Source organism: Malus sylvestris, chromosome 5 (genome assembly GCF_916048215.2).
Source record: "Malus sylvestris chromosome 5, drMalSylv7.2, whole genome shotgun sequence".
NCBI lineage: Eukaryota > Viridiplantae > Streptophyta > Magnoliopsida > Rosales > Rosaceae > Malus > Malus sylvestris.
In genome coordinates, this window is record NC_062264.1 from 45026718 (window position 1) to 45047474 (window position 20757).

At 38.6% G+C, this 20757-nt stretch overlaps 3 protein-coding genes across 3 annotated transcripts; all 3 read right to left on the minus strand.

The window, feature by feature from the left end:
* Positions 1-349: 349 nt before the first annotated feature.
* Positions 350-3335, minus strand: LOC126624473 ((3S,6E)-nerolidol synthase 1-like). Its single transcript, XM_050293535.1, has 7 exons — positions 3189-3335; positions 2695-2950; positions 2196-2556; positions 1887-2105; positions 1587-1725; positions 1245-1499; positions 350-1152 (listed from the first exon to the last, which is right to left on the minus strand). The coding sequence occupies exons 1-7, from the start codon at positions 3237-3239 to the stop codon at positions 823-825; spliced, it is 1611 nt and encodes a 536-aa protein (XP_050149492.1). The 5' UTR covers positions 3240-3335; the 3' UTR covers positions 350-822.
* A 6473-nt stretch (positions 3336-9808) lies between these two features.
* Positions 9809-15196, minus strand: LOC126622185 (uncharacterized). Its single transcript, XM_050290860.1, has 3 exons — positions 14854-15196; positions 13927-14092; positions 9809-13751 (listed from the first exon to the last, which is right to left on the minus strand). Exons 1-3 carry the CDS (start codon positions 14965-14967, stop codon positions 10210-10212), a joined length of 3822 nt encoding a protein of 1273 aa, XP_050146817.1. The 5' UTR covers positions 14968-15196; the 3' UTR covers positions 9809-10209.
* A 1859-nt stretch (positions 15197-17055) lies between these two features.
* LOC126622186 (BTB/POZ domain-containing protein At3g22104-like) lies at positions 17056-20039 on the minus strand. The gene is made up of 3 exons (XM_050290861.1): positions 19676-20039; positions 17986-19092; positions 17056-17898 (listed from the first exon to the last, which is right to left on the minus strand). Exons 1-3 carry the CDS (start codon positions 19736-19738, stop codon positions 17449-17451), a joined length of 1620 nt encoding a protein of 539 aa, XP_050146818.1. The 5' UTR covers positions 19739-20039; the 3' UTR covers positions 17056-17448.
* Between the last annotated feature and the right edge of the window lie 718 nt (positions 20040-20757).

The following is a 20757-nucleotide window of genomic DNA, read 5'->3' on the forward strand; positions in this document are numbered from 1 at the left end:
TGGGCGATGAAAATGGAGGAGAGGAGAGATGGGGGTTTGAGGAAGTGAGGAGAGAAGGTTGCCGCGGGCCTTTGCCGGAACAAGGGCTGGAGGTTGGAGGCACCGGATCTAGGGTTTGGGTCGGCAGGCGAGAAGATTAGGTTATTTATTTATTTATTTTTATTTTTTATCCTCGAGAAGATTGGGTTTCACGAGAGAGTGAATGAATGATGAGTTTTCCTTTGGAAGCATTTTTATTTTTATTTTTTTTTAGAAAATCCCGACGGTACAAGGGGAATAATTTTTATATGTCAATTTAATAAGTTCATCTTATTAAAAGTTGGTTTTATGACCATGTGGTACAATAATGTACTACAACATATAAGTAATTCATTGATCAATGAATCAAGTGAAGGTCCCTCATCAAAAAGAAAGAAAACAAAGACAACCATACATCATCATAGAACTACTAAAAGGTGGGGACGAATCGAGCCAATTATTGCGTTGAGAGAGTGAATTTTATTCATTATCAATTTGATTTTCATTGACTAATTAATCACATTCTAACATGATAATAACTTTGTGAAATTCTTATTTGCGAGATTTTGTAATAAAAGACTGGTATGAGAATCATAAGTTTCTATTCTTTTTTTTCTTTTAATAAGAGGACAGCCAAAGAAGGTGAAAAAAAAAAAAGCACAATATCACTATCTTCCAAAACTATAAAGGAGAGCCAAAACCAAGCCACTCTTGAATCCAAACTATATATAATTTGAGCAACGCGATTAAACAAAGCTTGCATGAGGTCTCTGGTGACCTTTTCCTTTCTCAAATTTGATCAATCTATGCTTGGCTAATGGCTGCGCTGGTTACTTGGCCTTGTGCAAGAAAACTATCAAAAAGCAGCGACTTCATATTCTCCTCAAGGCTTGGAAGGCGATGTTGAGAATTATAATCATACATCAATGGGACCATTCTAGCAACATTAAGAGCAAGTTTTGTAAAAGATGCTGAAAATGGATTTGATGCAGAGAAACATTCTTGGTTGAGAAACTTCCATTCTTCCGAAATCCTATGGACAACGAATGCTCGTGCATCTTCGTCTGAACAACCTTGGTTTTCATTCACGTAACACGCTATGTATGAACCATCATATCCATCTTGGCCCTCATCCTGCAATTAATCAAGAAAATATAATTAATACTATATCTTCTTTTTTTAACAAGTGCTAAACGTAACTCAAACTAAGTAAATTAAGTACGAACCTTGGCACTTCCGAAGTCATCCCATAGCCGAAGAATCGTTGCGGTTGAGGATATAAGGCTAGATATGTTGAGGTTGTCCAGAATATGTACAGTTTCCTTGGTTATACCTTGACCCAGTAAGAAGAATCCATGCGTTAAAACCACAGGCACCCCTGAACTGATGAGCCCATTGTTCAAGTACTCTTCCGTGTTTGGCAAGTGCCCGCAACTAAACCATCGCGCTTCTAGTAGGAACGCTTTGCATAATGTTGCCCACTGTATGGATGCAGTAATAATATTAACAATAATTCAAGATCTGAACTGCAACGGTTAAGTCCTTGAATCAAAAGTTAATTTATATACCGATTTTTTAAGGGACTCTATAGGGTTCCATCCATGCTTTTTGTGCACAATGTAGCTGGTTTCATTGGTAATGTCATAAAGAGCCTTAAAACATATCTTCATGTAATTTGGTAGTTCACCAGTTGCGTCAATGTCCCATCTGCATATATAATTAATTACATGCGTGATGTCAGCGCATGACTATGAATTTAGACTGCTGATACTCATGCATGACTCAAATTCACAGTTTAGCAATATAATCACATTTTATTTGCACACTAGTGTAACATGTAGGATATCATAAAAATACACAACGCGTACCTCTCAACTGCAGCTGTGAAGAGAATGAGTTCATCGAGGGTCCCATGAACATCAAAAATATCGTCAATTATGTAGACAAGAGAGATCGATTTTGTGAGTTCAACCCTTTCCTCTGATAAGTTTGGATCTGTAAGGCATGCCATCGGCCAGGTATACCATTTAATTGGCTGGTCTCTCACAAACTTCAACTCCTCAGTCAATCCTAGTTCTTTCCACCACCTAATTAGGATGAAAAATATTGTTATTAATTTAAAGGAGTACTAATTCAAAATGAAGTACTTAGAGTCAGTGTCTTTGATCTGAACTCACTTGGATACTTGTTGAATTTCATTTCGGATTAGAGATTCGACCATGTTGAACTCTAGTTTTCCTAGCTCCCGCAAATCATTGACCCAATTCTCCTTTCCTTCGAAACTATGCAAGAAGTTTTTAGCCATGAATCTTGTCAAGCTCTTGTGATGAGGATGCTCCAATGAGTACGCTACCGCTGAAGCTCGATGATCATCGAGATTGTTTGGCATCCAAGCGGTAAGAAGCTGGTGGCTTCGTCTTCCCGCTTCAACAAGTGCCTCTTCTCCTGGGAAACTCATATGAGAAGCTTCATATAATCCCACTAGTCCGTTTATGTCGACTTTGAGTTTCTCATTGTTCTTGAACTTATTAAACACATCTGTTATTCACAAGAAAAATTAATTACTATACTAGCAATGGTGACATTAACTGAAAATATATGCTTCGCTTAACTGGTCGTTTTAGTAAAATAACATTTTGCTGTAAAGTTAGCACAAAAAAGAGAAATGAGACCAACCTATGGTTACATGATAACCTTGCTGTCTCAGTAGTCGAAAACGAAGTGAAACCACACGAAGCTCATCACTGGATTCATCGTTATAAGCTCTCGTATATTGCGTTTTCATTATTGCTTCAATCTCCTCTTGGAAACGATAATCAACGCCGAGGCGTTGCACGGCGTCGACCGCAATCAATTGTTCATTTTCTCCGATATTTGCGAGTGCATCCTTCAATTCCTTCAATTTTTTTGCATAGCGAACCTGAAGGTCGCCCTAAAAGGGGAAACATTGAACTTAATAAGACACCAGATTGAATTAATTACATATTAAGAAAAAAAAAGAGAGAGAAGATATTGTGTGGAGTAAGTAGGGTTAGTTTTGGTACATCAACTGTGGAGCAATTTGGATACTTAACATATATATTAATATATATATATATACACACATTTATATGTGTATATATATATATATGTATATATGTACATGTTGGGTTATTAGTTTTGGAACTTACAGTAAGTTGTTCGTTGGAGGAAGTAGAGTGAGGTTGGAGAAAGTTTGCCATTTTCTACAAGAAAGAAAGAAGGAAATTCCAGTTCTGGATGAGAGAATATTCTTGTTGGGAGTTAAGTGAGGTGATCAGCTCATGGTGATTCCTAGTCAATTTATAGGACAAACATCCCTTGGCATGTAAGGCAAGATGGCGAAAGCATCCAGAACGCGTTTAACATAACTTTAACGCGGTGGGATCAATATGTATGAGTGGCGCTGAGTACTTGGTCGGTGCCTAATATCGTTACCAATACACATCGTTTTTCACAATTTTTTTGTTGGGAAAAGAAGGGAGTTGAAGAATCCAAATCACCTTAGTTATAAGGATCAACATAGTTTAGACCGTTTTAAGGATCTGCATGTATTTGCTGTAAAACTTAGTCAACCACCTTAGTTTTATGCTTAACTATTGTAGCTCCCATTTTTAACCGCGCTTTGGGGATGGGCTGTCATCAGATTTTGGTGGGCAAGAATGCATTAACCTCCCAGTGATATTTTTTTTAACATTCCTCCTGAAATTTCATTTCAATTTTAATTTTACCCTATAAAACTCAAATCTCGCTTATTGTCCGTTTTGAGCCCCAACCACGCCCTCACGGATTTGTTTCTGAGAACTCACACGAAAACCTCCCAGTGCCCATCATGGGATTGCTCTCGCGCGAACTCGCTTAACTTCGGAGTTCTAATGGAACCCGAAGCAAGTGAGCTCTCAAAAGGCCTCATGTTAGGTAAAGATTAGAATATACATATAAGACTTACATGATCCACTTCCCTGGGCGATGTGGGATGTTGGCCCGGGCCCTCACCATATCCCAGGCTCAACTCCACCATAGCACAATATTGTCCTCTTTGGGTCCCGACCACGCTCTCATGGTTTTGTTTCTGAGAACTCAGACGAGAACTTCCCAATGGGTCACCCATCATGAGATTGCTCTCGTGCGAACTCGCTTAACTTCAGAGTTCCGATGGAACCCGAAACCAGTAAGCTCCCAAAAGGCCTCGTGCTAAGTAAAGATAAGAATATACATATAAGACTTACATGATTCACTTCTCTGGACGATGTGGGATGTTACATACCCCTTTTTAAGGAAGTAGCGAAAAATAATCTTAAAAATTTCAAGACTTAAAGCCAAAAAACCCTATCCACATAAACCAAAACCCTATAAAACTCTTCTCATTCTAGCAGAGGATAGCCACATAAACCAAAACCCTATCTACCGCACATTTTTGGGCTAAAAGCTGACGAAACCTTAATTCAGAAAAACGTGGTCAGTGGGTTTAGATAATAAATATTAGTTTTTTCGTTTTTCTAAATATATATGTAACCATTTTTTTTTTAAATCAAGTAAGATATCTTTCATTCCATTAAAAACTAGTACAATGCTAAAAAAAAACCACGTAAACAATTACACATAAAGTAAAAGGTCTAAGCAAAATGAGAACAACAATCTAAGATACATCGGGATATGGAGTTCACAGAGAGAGTGAGAGTATATGTAACCATCTAATTGAATATATTGGTCTTATACTTTTGTCATGTCAGTGATAAGTGGGTTTCACTCATGTCACATAAGTAAATTAAACGAATATGTAACAGGCATGATAAAAATCAGACAAAAGTGGAACGAAAATTGAGTTCTAAGGTATTAAATAGAAAAATTTGAAGTTCAAAGAGAAAATAAAGTTAAAATCCAGTGTGAGGAGGCATAGAAAAACATGTCACATAAGTAAATTAAACGAATATGTAACATTGTGACAGGCATGATAAAAATCAGACAAAAGTGGAACAAAAATTGAGTTCTAAAGTATTAAATAGAAAAATTTGAAGTTCAAAGAGAAAATAAAATTAAAATCAAGTTTGAGGAGGCATGGAAAAAATAGGAATGTTTTTTTTTTTATGGTAACGTAAGGGAGTAGATGATTCAAAACTAACTCAATAAATTATTACAAATAGTTCGAGTTCTAGATACTCTGATCATATCATCAAATAAATGAGTTCCAATCCATTCAAGTGGATTCTCAAAATAATAATACCAAAAATTCATATTATAACTCTAATTGGCAAGACCGTCCGCAATAACGTTCAATCAATACAGTTACACATCAATTATCATTATCTCTCTTTCTACTTATAGTTCCCTAATTATCTACTCAGAAAAACGTTCAATGCTCCATTTCGATGACTCTTCGTTTATTCCCTTTGTTTATGTGCAGTGTCCCCTTTTTGTCTAGTTAAAAGAGATTATTAAAGACGGAAGATCATTAGCATTTTAGTTAGTTAGCTGAGGTGATTGTTCATTAATTAGCTGATTCCCCTTTTCTTAGCTGAAAGGATAATACATATGAGAATAATGAAAGCATACGCCCAGTTTATAGTACTGGAAGCCGAATTGGATTGAAAATGATGAATTAGGCAAGTTGAACTACACATAAAGGTATGATTGTCGAACTACATTTCGTAGTCATACTCTCCTCCGTTAAAGCGAGTAGAATAAAATTTCTTAGCAGTATATACTTTAAAGTACTAAAGTTTCGTAAGCAGCAACAAATGAACTATTTGATTTGTGACTGACGTTCATAAGGAGGAGAAGAAGGTTCGAAGAAATATCCTGAACAAAATATATACCACAACTTATGTAGTTCCAACATCGTGTGAGTACTACCAAACCTAATTGTGGAACTAGGTTAATTGTGGAACATGTCATATTCATATGGCTGTGGTCCTCATACATTATCACGAGAAATTATACCATGACACAATACTACCAGCTGCGTTTTTGCTGACTGGTGATACCCCACCAACACCAGGGCCACCATTGGCGGCGCCACTAGGACTTCCGAGCTCGGAATCGGCGGCGCCAATAGTGATTCAGTGAAGACGTCTGAACATTTTCATGGATAATTAAACCCATGAATTTTGTTTTTTTTAAGGAGAATGTAAATGGCAGAAGGCTGAGAGTTCGTAAGGTCGACGCGAATGACATCGCAAGGATTTTTCGCAAAGAATAGCGACCCCTTGTTATTTCTTTCTCCGGTTACAGACCAGGTCTCACACATGGCCAGGTTTGATTGGGTAGTATCACCACTCTGTAAAGCCAGCTGGTGATACAGTATCAGTGTATAATTGCTCCATTATCATGATGCATGTGTACGAGACAGACCTGAAACCCTAAATCCTATGTGGCCACTTGGTCCTATTTTCCACTCTTTTTTTTTTTTTTTTTTTAAGTAATGCTATACTTATAATATTTTTCAAATCATGTTTTTACCACATTTTTAATAGAGATAAGCCCGACCATTACAAGTAAGTCTCATCTTTATCAAAAATATATTATAAATGTGATATGAAAATATAATAAAAGTAATATTTTTACTGTTTTCTTGCATGTCACGGAAAACTCGTCCTCGTAGACTTTCAACAAAAACGAGTGTACAACTTTTGTAATTTTCATTGTTTTTTTCTTATAATTATAAAATGGAATCTCATTACTGATCGACCAAAAGAATAGAAACCGCCTTAAACCTTAACTTCGTGAAACTTTTCATTGTTTTTGTAAACATTGATATTCGATGCATCTTCCTTTTTCACATACCTACTTGTAGATTTTTCAATCACGATAGCTCTATAGAGCATGCATAACCAAGGGATTAAACAAAATTTTAAGAGTGGTGTTAGATAAATCACATTTTGCAAATCATATGCGAACCATCTGATCTCTAATAGGTTAAATTTGCCTCATGAAACCCTTAAGTATTTGTGCCGGAAGCATGATCTAGTCTACCATGTGTCAAAATACAAGTGATTGAATACTTACAAAAATAAATTTCCCACCACTTATATTATAATACTTGGTATACCGAACTGTGTTCCTGACAAACAGATTTTTGTTATTTCTAAGGCATCTGCTACGTACTAGCTATATTTCATGCAGAACGTAGGAATGAATATTATGATGCTAATAGATGCGTTGTATATACTTGAGTTGGGTTAGACTATCATTTTCGATTGTGTTGAAATCGGGCTTCAGGCGTCCCTTACAGGATCATCGATGTAACTGCAGTTTTTTCAACCAAAAAAGAATCATTTTTCAAGCAAAAATAACCAAATATTGAATAAATATGCCATTTGAAACTGTTCGAACGATTTCATGAGGTCCGAAAAGTTTTTTTTTTTATAGAGATTATATTCACACATCATAATTTACTTTTCCCACACCTTTTTAATATTTTAATATTTTAATATTTTATACACACCACTAACACTTGATAAAAAAATATTAAAAAATTAAAAATGTGTGAGAGAAGTAATTTGGGGTGTGTGACTATAATCTCCCTTTTTTAAACTAAAAAAATATGTAACCCAATCAAAAATTCTAGCTAGAAACATTAACAAAATATTCTATATGAACTTTAATTAGAAATTTACGATGCTGCAAAAATTTGCTAAAACCATAAAAAAATCATGTGTTCCTTTTGTAAAAATGAGATGAATTTTTGCGACATCTTTCCCATGAGCTTTAAGAAAATATTATAAGCTATTTGTAAGCGATGTACTATTTATTAAGTCAAATAAGTATACTTATTAATAAAAATTAAGTCGAAATATAGAAAAATCAATGTTTATTACTTGTATGGCCCAAACAGAATTGGTCGACTGGAACATCCCCAGAATGTTGTAGATGAATTTTAAGAAGCTTACGGTGCTTCAAAACATGATGCAAAAGTAGGTTGTATGATGGTTTTGTATGAGTTTCAAAAACCGAGTAAACCTCGTCCTCGTGTCGTGAGTGTTAGCTCTATTTATTAAACGTGTATGAAATCTTTTCCGTGCGAATCGAGGAAAATGTTTTAGGTCATACTATTTATTGAGTCAAATACGTGTATTATTATCAATGTTTAGAAAAAGTTAACGATGCGGCGAGAATATATGAGAAAACAAGAGTTATAGCTCACAATTTTTTTAATTTTAGGTTTTTATCATAAATAATTCTTGAAATTAACTCATCCAATTAAGGTGATCTTTTAAATTGAAAATCGATCAATATAGTCCCTGAATATGATTGTTGAAAATCAATGTAATCATTCTGTTAAATTTCCGTTAAAACTTCTGTTGATGGCTGATCTGGCACAAGTGGGACCCAATCGTGGTGTCGTTAGGGTCTCCCGAGATAGAGTCAGCACGCTACTCCACTGCACCCTTCCTTCCTCCCTCCCTGGACCCTTCCTCTCTCCCTGTAAATCCAAATCCCTGCACCCTTCCTTCCTCCCTGCAAATCCAAATTCATGCACCCTTCCTCCCTCCTTGCAAATCCAAATCCAAATTCATGCACCCTTCCTCCCTCCTTGCAAATCCAAATCCAAATTCGTGCAAATCCAAACCACCACCATCCAAATTCCTGCAAGTCCAAACAACCACCACCTTTTAAACAAATTTGAAAATTAAAAAAAGAACAGAGGAGATCGAACGATCTCCTTCCCCCTCCGACCCAATCCTGTAATCCCTTCCACACCCCACCCTACTCTCCTGATTACTCTCTCTGATTACTCCAACGTTTTTTTTTTTTGTCTTTGGAAGAACCAAAACATGCAAGAAACCAACCCATGATTTCGACCTCTCTCTCTTTCCCTCCTCCCGGTCTCTCAAAGATTGTGTCTTTCTGCAAAACATGGTGGGGAAGATGGTGGCTTGGTGCTTGGGTTGGGTTCTCACAGGTGCGTTTGGTACGCAAACGGAACGGGACGGGACGGGACGGAACGGGACGGGACGGGACGGAACGGGACGGGACGGGACGGAACGAAGGTGTAATTTTTGAAAAAGACATGGGATATATTTGTCTTGAAATGGTAAAACATTGCGTTCCACGGTGGGGAAGATGGTGGCTTGGTGCTTGGGTTGGGTTCTCACAGGTGCGTTTGGTACGCAAACGGAACGGAACGGGACGGGACGGAACGGGACGGGACGGGACGGAACGGGACGGGACGGGACGGAACGGGACGGGACGGGACGGAACGAAGGTGTAATTTTTGAAAAAGACATGGGATATATTTGTCTTGAAATGGTAAAACATTGCGTTCCACAAACGTGGAACAAACCCGTTCCAGGGGGGGAGGTGGAACGCAAAAACACTCAAAATCTGTCCCGTGGAACAGCCCGTTCCACCCATTTTTTGCGCACCAAACGCGGGACGGAACGCCTCGTCCCGTCCCGTCCCACGTACCAAACGCACTCAAGGCCTCTCACGAGGTGTTTTATTTTTTTAATTTATTTAATTGTTATTATTTTCAGAATATAAAATTAATTAATTATGTGGGACCCCTACGTGTGCCACATCAGCATACTAGCATAAGTTTTGACGGAAATATAACGGAAGGACGACATTTATTCACAACACTCGTATTCAAGAATTACATTGATTGATTTTCAAATTCAATGACAATGTTAATTGAGTATGTTAAGAGACCATTTCTAATAAAAACAAACCCTTTAATTTTTTTAAGAAAAATGCGACTGTTATTTTTAGCAGAATCTTTTATGCGGTTAAGAAAATATTATAAGCCCAATAGCTACAGTCGCTTCTCAAATTCCACACATAAATAAGATGATCCTTTTTTTCTTTTTCTTTTTTTTTTTTTTTTGATGGAATAAATAAGATGATCCTGCTCGAGCAATTTTGTCATGACCTAAAAGATCAGATAAAGCGTTCGTCAACCTCACCCTCTTACAACTTCCAGAGATGACTCATACAGAAGGCAAAAAGAAAGAAATTAAGCAGGCAGGAAAGGTGCCTTTGCACACTCAGATGATACATTTTCGGTTCCTATCCAGTGAGTCCAAACTAGCATAACGAAACATGTCTCATGCATCCTGCTTTGTGGCCAATTCTGCGTACCAACAACATTTACAGAGCTATCAAGTTCCATAGCTCGTAAGCAATATAATATCTTCATCTTCCAACTTACCAAGGTGATGGTTTTTATTTTGTTCACTTCGAAGAGGGAGAATTGAGCTTCTTTTCGAGTAGCTTGGCCTTTCGAAGAGCATCCAAGGCCTCAGCTTGTTTTCCAGCACGTTTCAAATTTACCGCCTTTACCTTCTCAGCCTTGATCTGTTCTTCCAGCTGACTTCTATCTTGGACTATGTTATTGCTCTTACCAACATTAACTTTTGAAGGCTCTGGTCTTTCCGTGCCTTGAGATAAATTACTACCACTTTCAATCCCAATTTCTTTCAAGGCAGCCAGTAGTTGAGGATCAAGAAGACCCTCAACAGAGACATCATCCACTGATTCTACTTTGTCAACGGTTGTGGAATCATGAGCAGCTGACGCCTCCAACTGATTCTCTAGTGCCTTTGCTAATTCAAACTCGGCTTCTGCTTCTTCCATCCGACCCTCCCTACGCAACTTCATGGCCTGACGTTTGTGGCCAAGAGACTCCTGTTGCAACTTGAAGCGATCACGACTGGACAAAGGTTTTGGGTCCGAGGATGGTGAACCGTGATGCTTTTGGCTAGAAGATGGGATGTCTCGTGACCGTAATGGTTGGGGTTGGCTCTGCTCGCCAGTTGTATTTTGTGCGGCACTGGACGCCTCACTTGAAGTAGTTTTGGACTGAGGACTACCTTCATCAAGACGCTTCTCCAATAACTTTGCCTGCCTTAGTTCCTCGCGAGCTTCGGTCAGTTTCCCTTCTCTCTTTAAAGCTAATGCTCTCCTCTTAAAACCCAGGATTTCTTGCCGAATGGCACTATGGTTGCTCTGAGAAGCAGATTCCTGAACCGAATTTGCTTCATTAACATCTCGCTTATCTTCCTGTTCATCAAATGTATTATTTTGGCTTCCCAGATTTACATTCGAACATGTCTGGGATCCCAACTGAACAGGAGGACTGGCAGTAAGGGAACCAACAGAATCAAATTTTAGGCCATCATCTTGCTTTTCAGCAGGTTTTTCAGCAGGCCTTTGAGAACTTCTCCAGTCATCCCCCGTCAACAAATCCACTAAGTTTCCAGATTGGACAGGCGCAGAAATCTGATTAACGCCTTTGGCTACTCTTTGGTCGTCTGGAAAATAATTTTCACCCGAAGCACCCAATTCCACTGGTAATGGTTGGTTTCCTTTAGCTAACTGTGAGGTTAGAGGAAAAGACTCAGAATTCCTTGCTGACAACTTAACTACTCCGTCAATTGGACCCATTGCCACCTCAGTAAACCTTCTAACATCTGTATCATGCTTCAACTTCCCTGGCTTTTCAGTGTTAATTAGTGATACGAAATTCTCAGATTTCTCTTCCTTTGAATCATCATGCAGACTCAAATCCTTTGGGGCTTCCATCTCTTCAATTTGAATCTCTAGCACTTTTGCCATTCTCAAAACTTCCTCAGCTTCTTTGGTTTCTCCCTTCCGTCTAAAGACAAGAGCCTTTCTTTTTAAATCCAGAAGTTCCCTTTGGATTGCACCCTTATTTCTTGGTGCAGAAACGGCTGGTTTGGAAAAGGAAGTTCCCTCTGAGAAAAGTGCTGGGTCCTGCATACTATTTCCTGTTACATTACCTCCATCTCCTTCCTCCTCAACACTATTAGGAGGAGGTTCAGTGATATCTTCCTTGGGTGCTTCCATCTCCATCATCTGGCCCTCTAGTGCTTTCGCCCTTTTTAGCAGTTCTTCTGCATCCTCGGTCTCTCCCTGGCGCCTCAGAGCAAGAGCTTTCCTTTTCAACCCTAAGAGTTCCCTCTGAATCTCAGCTTTGCTTCTCCTTGATCCTCCAGCTGGGACATTAGCCGGGGCTTGAGTTGCAGAGGGTGCACTGACCTTCATGGAGAGATTATCCGTTTGCTTAGAAGGTTCCAACAACGAGTTGGTCCCTTCATTATCGTCATCATTCCAACCCAAATTCTTTAGCATAGAAAGATATGCTGGATCATGCATATCTTGATCTGTTACATTTTCTCCTTCCTCGTCTGCAACTGGCAGACTTTCAGAGACATTGGGAAGCTCATGTGCCAAATCTGGGACTTTATTGCCAACAGTCCCAGGCATTGCCTTCTGTACAGAACCATTCTCTACCTCTTCAAGCTGCCGTTCAAGAACCCTGCCCTTCTTCAATTCTTCGTCAGCCTCATTTAATCGTCCTTCCCTTCTCAGAGCAAGGGCTTTCTTTTTCAAGCCCAGAAGCTCTTTCTGAATCATTAATTTACTCTTCCTTGCAGGTTTGGAGTCCGTACATTCCATTGTACAAATATTTCCATCATCCACCATAAATGACTTGGACGATTTATCAGCAGTTTGTTTATGCATTGTCGCACGATCATTTGCAACATTTCCCTCTTGAGACTCAAGGCCTTCAAGGTCCCTTTCAAGTAGTTTTGCCCTCTGTAGCTGCGCCATTGCCTCTTGAACATTACCTGCCCGTTTATGATTAACTGCCTCTCTTTTTAATGATTGAATTTCGCTTAATAGAGCTTCCCTGTCAACGGCAGCAATCTGGGGAGAAGTTTCCGCATTATTAGAATCTTGAGACCATCCTAAAGATTGTAAAGCAGCAGCTATTTCTGGGTCCTCCATATCCTCATCTGTCACTTCAAAATGACCATCCAGATCATCAGAAGCACTAATAAGATGATCAAAATTAAAGCCATCCTCCTGCTCATACTGAATTGAAAATTCTTCCTGTTTGTCATCATCCATACCACGAATCAACACAGATATTTCATCATCAGATTCTTCAGCCTCAGCCAAGAATTCCTGTTCCTCGAGTTCCTTCTCTAGGATTTTAGCTCTTTTCAGTTCCTCCTTAGCTTCTGTAAGTTTCCCATCACGCTTCAGCATGAGAGCCTTCTTTTTAAGTGCAACAACCTGGGCTTTGTCAATGGCCCTAGTACCTTTGTTTTTATTGGTCTTTTGTGAGGCCTCTCCCAAAAGAGAAGAAAGTTCACCCTCCAAACTCAGACTTGCTTGCTTTTTGTTTTCATCAAGGAGATCCATATCGGACCATCCTAGTTCTTTAAGCTCAGCAGAAAGATCATCTTTTTCTTTACCCACTGAAGGAGTGACCTTATTTCTTCTTCCAGATTCAGAAGGCCCATCTTTAATCTGGCTCTCCACCACATTGGCAGAGAGCAAAACCTTTCTACGCTCTTTTCTCAAAGATATTTCCAATGCGTCAGCCTGCCTCTCAAGCTCCTTCCCTCTCTTAAAGGCTCTTAATGCTTCCGCAGACTTCCCTTCTCCTTTAAGAACTTTATACTTCTTTTTCTCATCCAAAGCTTGCTGACGTAATTCCTCAGGAGAAGCAGATCCACCACCACTCTGTAAATTAGGCTCATCAACAGAAAGACTTCTATGTATTTCTCCCACCCCCTCGTGGCTGGGATTTTGTTGACTATTTGAACATGATGCACTACTAGCGGCTCTCTGCATACTGGAAACCACATTACTATTTGACTCTTGTCCTAATTCCTTTCCATCACTACCAAGAATCTCGTCCAAAACTTCATCCTCATGATTTGATGTCAACTTTGAACTGCCTGCACAGAAGTTATATGTTTGATACACAAGGTAAAATTAAAGGGCAGAGTAGTTAAACAAAAAAGCATGTGGCAGAAAGAAAGACATAACTAGCACAACCAGTGATTGAACAGACAAAAATGTTCAATGCACAACTGAACTACAGACAACCTTAGAAGAAATCAAAGACAGTACCTCTCCCAGCTCTACTCTTGTGTCCATATCTCTCAATGCGTGCTGCTTCTTCTAGCTTTTTACAAGGGTCACATATACGCACAGGCGAATCACCTTGCCCACGTAAGAGCATTCTTTGCTGGGTGCAACTGTTGCAAAACAAGCCACCACACCTCCTACAATGATGCTGAAATTCCAAAATGTATATTGTCAAGAAACGGGACTAATAAGAGACTACGTAAGAAATATTACATCAAATCATATCAGAACATTAAATAAGATTATCACATCGAATCATATCACAACACTAAATAAGATTAAGTTTCATAGACAGTCCTCTACTACAGTTTTGTACCACTAGGCAAAGAGACTTATGGGCCTGTTTGCAACTCCTTCAAGAGCGGCAAAACAGCACGTTCTGGCAATCAACAAGCAGTTCTCACTATGTTTGCAAGAAAAACTTAAATGTACTTCTGGTTTAGGAGAAACACCCCTAGGAAGCACTTCCAAGAGGATTTTCAGGAAGCACTTGGAACTTCGATGCGCTTCAAATAAAACCACTTTTAGCAAAAGCATTTATGAACAAAAGTGCTTCCTACAGAAACAATCCTAAAAAGGGTCCTAAGTGTACATCATTAAACCCATTTTTAGCACAACACAAACTGTAAATCCGCATTCCAATCTCTAAACAATCCTGTATCTGTACACTACAAACAAACAATCACCATTCTTTCCAAAACATTCAAAACAGACAGCCTATGATTCCCCACAACGTTCAAAACAGAAAGCCAAGAATCGAAGAATCCCAATCTTGGTCGAATCCACATATAAAACAAGGAAAGCAGCAATCTTTCGGCACCCAAAAATTGAAAACTGAAGAAATACAAAAATTAGTAAAGAATTCACAGATGGGTCATTGGATCGAGAGGGGCAGAAGAAGAAGTGAACCTTGCGATTGATGAAGGTGAACTGAGAAGAACACCCCTGGCAGTGTGAGGCGTCAACCACCCAAGTATTCCCTCTCAGTGACGGCTTCGGCGGCAGCCCGATCTTCTCCAACATCTTTCCGCACCGATTTTTCCGAATCAATCAATTAATAACCAAAAAACCATGAAAAACAAATCGAATTTCTCTGAATTATTTTTTTTCAGATTTAACTTTCTCACGGATCTTAAGCTTTGATACCCACAAAAAATAAATAATTAATCAATCCGATGGGTTTGATGAATCAAGAAGGGAAAGGAAAACTGATTTGATGACGACGACGATGTCACGTTGGGTTAAAAGACGCATCAAAACAGCGTTTGCAACGCGGGTAATCTGACAGCGACAGTTTGAGGCGTCGACGACGACGACGATGACGACGACGACTCGTTGGGTGGGACCGTGGGAGTTGGACAAGTTTTTAGTTTTTTTATGAAACGACGTCGGAGGAAGAGACTCGGTGCAAATGTAACAGCCCAATCTTTAGGTCTATTTGGGCTTTCATGAGGCCCATTATAGATTTTTTGTTTACCATTTATTTGAGGCCCATGGTGAGGACACAAAGCCCAGCAACATATCTAGGTCCACGGAGGGTATAACACGTGCATTTGTTAATATTATATATTAGGCCTATCTGATATCAATTATTTTGTCTACTCATATTATAGTAGAAGGCGGTAGCTATAGCAGCCGCCGGGTGGAAGCGAAGGTGGTATAGGTATTGTCCCCTAAGAAGTGGGAGAGGAGGTGGTGGCACTGTGGCGGGTGGAGGTGGTGGGTTTGTTCCCCTATGGAAAAGAGTATTTGGACTTAGGAGACTATGAGTGCAAAATACTCAAAGTTCTAAATACGTTAGACGTTAGTTGGACAACATGTTAGGATCTTGTGCTTAGGCGAGGTCTAGGTAGATTTATATAAGTTTATTATCATATCGGATAAATAAGTGTATTTACTTTTTTTTTTTTTTTTTTTAAAAACCTATGCTTGTAATGGGAATAAAATAAAGATGAAATGCACTAAAGCCAATAAGCTCAGTAAGCAAATTACAAATATAAGAACAGTTTTCACAACTGAATTAATTTAACAAATTCTTTTGCGTAGGTTACGCGCTAGACCATCTTCAAATGAGATGTCAAATATGTCATATAGAATTAAAAAAAACTTGGAACCGTCTAGCATACCACCTAGACTGTCTAGTCGCTCCTCAATTTTAGTGACCATTTTGCACAAAACACAACAAAACTCCACCTCGCAGCGCCTAGCACCGCGTAAGCGGCCGCTTAGTGCGATTTAAAACTAAAAAAATGCTACAAGAAAAGCTAGACAATGTAAATTTGAAAACATACAAAACTACATAATCTCCTCAAAGTAAAAGCATCTTGGCTTAAGCATTCATTAAATGCACACTTCATCCAACAAGTTGGAAGACTAGAACACTAATCTCACGTTAATCAAAAATGTTTTTTGTTTCTGGCTCTCCAAAAACAAAGATGCAGCGATCATCTCAAAAATGTTGGTCCTTGGAGTTCTTTCTTGATTCAAAAAAGCACCAGTTTTCTTGGTTGCAAGGCCTGCATTTATATGGCTCACACAACCCCATTCCATTTTTCTTACTTTTTTACCACTACAGAATTGACTGGCTGAGTAGAAGACGTTGTTAATCATTGACTAATAAAGTGATTAGAAAACTAATTTGCTGCCTCTTCCATAAACAAATAGTCATGGTAAAAAATACTTTGGTTCCAACCACCACGAAGAGGTCTAGTGGTCAGAGCGAATTCTAGATCTGTATTCAATACGGTTGGTTTTGAGTTCGATTTGTTAGTCTCGAAAAAATGGATTGTTGTGACTTCACTATCGGATGGTCCCCTTTTAAAAAATAAAATAAAAAATGCTTTGGTTTCTACAACCTCAGTTACTTGTCTCTACGAGAATAATAGAATGGTTTATGGTTGTAAAGTTGGGTTAATGACCCCCCAACATCCGTTCCCTTGCTGGATTGTTGGGTTAATTAACATTTATATCATATGATTTACAAAATTTAATTTAGACTATTACCCTTGTTCAATAAGTTATTGTTATGCCCTTTGAATCATGGGATGTTTTAATGTGTTATAAAGTTCAACACATGCCAAACTTTTGGAACTTTTGGAAGAAGCTGAAGAATTTGCATAATTTTGCTTTGACTTTGAATAAACCTTTTTAGCTATTTGGTACTTTTGGAAGAAGCTGAAGAATTTACATAATTTTGCTTTGACATAAACCCTTTTTGCCAGAGTGTATATACAGTAGAAATTAAAAAAATGTTATTGGTACTCCAAAATTCTCATTGTGTACTTCAATTTTTCTATATTTAGAAAGAAAAATACTTTTGTAAAGAGCGCAATGAGATTTTTGAAGTGACAATAACAATTTTAAAAAAAATTGTTGTTAGCACTCTAAAATAGTCGTCAGCGCTCTTATCTTCTTTGTTTTTAGAAGAAGATATAACGCATAATGGGTATTTGGAATGCCAATAACAGATTCCACAAAACAAAAAACTAAAGTTTTCGACTTGCATTATGGAAAGAGTGTAGGCAAGTATCGAGTACTTCCCCTAAAGGACAATCTTAAGTTCAATGCACCAGTCATCTTCATCTCCATGGTGCCACAAACGCCCAACTCCGATGCCTTCCATTGCATGCTCTGCAAATCTGCTCTACGCTTCCGAGTCTCTGTTGGGAGATCGAGTTTCTTCATGGAAAGCGGAATGATCTGCTTACCCTCCTCTTTCTCGTCCCTAATTTCTTTACCTGTGTCAATGAACAAGGAGTCTAGAGTCTTGAGATTGTAAGCTTCATGAAATAAGCTTCGGAGTTTTAATTGCTCCGTAGCGAAAGCTTCAACTGCTTTTCTTGGCGGAAACTTCGAATTATGAGCGAGATGTTTCAAAGCTTCCGTTGAGAGCTTTTCGTAGTTCAGTGCACAACAGATACTCATCTTCTCCTCCCTGAATAAAACAGCACGACGCTGCATAGAATACTAAATCAGTACTCGAATTCGCGATATTAAAACATTGCAGATCATGCTTCATGCATTTTAATTTAAGTAGCATACCTTAAAATATACATCAATTGCTTGGTAAAGTCTGTCGTGAGATTCTCGCGCAGAATGTGGCAGCATCGTGGCTAATGCTTCGAATTTTGAAGGATTCAGGTGAGAATCTGGTGCTACTTCTGCAAGGTACGAATCCATCAGCTTCGCGACACTTTTTAAGCGACTTTGAGATACACGATCTCCCCCTTCAAGGAGAAATGATTTCACTAACTTCAAAACCAAACTCACATCGTATACATACTTCTTGGTGCGCGGAGATGGAACGAGTAGAAAATCAATTGTTGCTTGATCCAGCTGAGAACCTATCATGCTCACTAACTTGTTTACACACTTCTTGCTAACTCTCAGGCACATAGCCGCTTGGTATATCTTGAATAAGCCTTTGACAGAAAGAAAGCTTCGGTCTAGCAGAAAAAGCAGATTGATAACAAGTTCTGTGATTTTACGCTTCTCACCTCGCGTGGCACCGATAGACTTGGATTGGTGATAATGGAAGAGAAACTTGAAAATTGTAGTATGGTCGAGCTCCTGGAATATCATCCTTCTTCCCACCTTCTCGAGTAAATCGGTGTTCAAGAACATAAGGTCTTCCACCCACCATGTTTTTCTTGAGCAGTCAGTTTTCAGACTATAACTGCTCCTTCCACTTGAAAACCGAAAACTTAAATCTTCTGACGAAGAAGCATAAGTGCTTGTAACGTACGGCGAAAAAAGCTTGGCTATGATGGAGTCTAGGAGCTTGTGCAATACTGACGATAAATTTAAGGCGGGAAGTAAATCTTGGCATTGCTTTAGAGCTACCACAAGGTTAGACCATGTCCAAAAGCTGATCCCTTCAAGAGATTTTTCGGTTTGAGACAATACGTTCGGTGTTCCAGAGCCATCACCGTCGCCTCCCATCTCCATGAAATGCGCGACGCAGAATAGTAGGACAATGTTCGAGGGAGTTATCTCAATTCTTCCATTGTTGTAACAAAACCTTGCCATGAGCTCAAAACCCTCTGCGCCTCCAGGAAAGTCATGGAATATCACTTTTAGGCACCTCGATGCTCCAGTCCGTTTACCAAACAATTTTCTAAATCTACCCGAGTACGACGCCAATGTTTGCTGCAAACGTATACGAATTCAGAGAAAATTTTATCAGAATATCAAGTTGTTGCAAACTAGTGTCTCTCTCGAAGAGAGACGTACAAGAGAGAGAATATTAAGGGAAAGACAAGAAACGCATGCATACTATCATTTCTTCATTAATGAACAAGAGAAGAAAACTTTGTCAGATATCTCAAGAACAAAGTCTGATGGAATCCAGAAGAACATTTTGTGAGAGGTCACTCGCTGTTGAGATTAAATTTTTGGGTGGTCCTATACACGATGCGATTCAATGGCGGAAATTAGAGATATCGGTTTCACGAGGCCTGCATGACTACTACCTGGTGAAAATTATTGAGGATAAAATGAATAGAAACAAGATAACGAAGCGTGACAGGCGTGACGATATGAATACTGCTCGACAAAATTTAAGAACATGTTGCAAAGGAGGAGTAAAATGGATTCATAAAACTAAAACAGCAGAATTACCAACAAAAAATGAAGAACTGAAAGTAGTTATAAAATCTCGATTGTCTTCGTTCACAAACTTGAGCAGATATGAATGATTACGGAGCGAACAGCCGAAGAAAAGAAGATTTACCTTGTCCACCATGAAAACTTCTTCGCCATTGACGTCTACTTGAAGATCGCAGCAACCTCCCATTTTTCAGAAACACACAGGAAAATGAAAATCTTGACTCAAAAGCATTACATATGGATTCTGGGAAACATTTCACTTTTCAGATTGACCCAAAAAATAGAATAGTTCAAAGTGCTGGGTTTGAAGCTGCTGTTTTTCTTAGCATATGACATCAATGATATCATGGAGAAGTGAAAAGACAATGGAGGGAATAACAAGAGGCAACAAGAGAACTTACAAGAAAACGAATAATTATCTACCTTTGTACACTGTTTCTATCTCTCCTGTGGTAAGCAAGATAAACACACTAATATATATATATATATATATATATATATATACATATATATATAATCGGTTACAAAGCAAATTTTCTTCTGTAATGCACTATATATTTATCCACACATAATAAGCGAGATAAACATAATAAAATATACAACCAATTATAAGACATATTTTCTCGAACTAAGCATACTTTTTAATAAGTAAAGCAGTAGAACTTTATGACCCCAAGTCTGATTATTTTGTTCTCCGTGACTCATGCTGCTAATTTCGTCACTGTTCTTGTCCTACGCCCTTTTCTTTTCCTACCCTAAGTCGCCATCAATTCTCTCTTTTAGTGGATGCTGGGAGCCCACAAAACCAACTCGGACAAGTGAAGATTTGGTCTCCGGTCAAAAACGATGTTCTCAGCTGTAATTTCAGAAGACTGAAAATTGGATCGTTCTTGGAATTAAACAACTTGGAAGGTTAAACCAAGAGAATGCAACATAAATCAACTTTTTAATCACTTGACGAGCGAGATTGAGACATGTGTGCATACAAAAAGAGATCGCAGATTGTCTCCGAGTGTAAAGCTATTTTTACTTTTTTTTTTTTTTTTTTAGTACATTGATATTTTTATACTAGGAAGTGAAAAAATTCAGCTAAGCTACACAATGGACAACCTAATTTGGAAGTGAAGCGGAATACCACCGGACCGTAATAAATTATCAAACTAACGAGAGTCGATGAACACTTATCCGAACCCTTTTTCAGGGAAA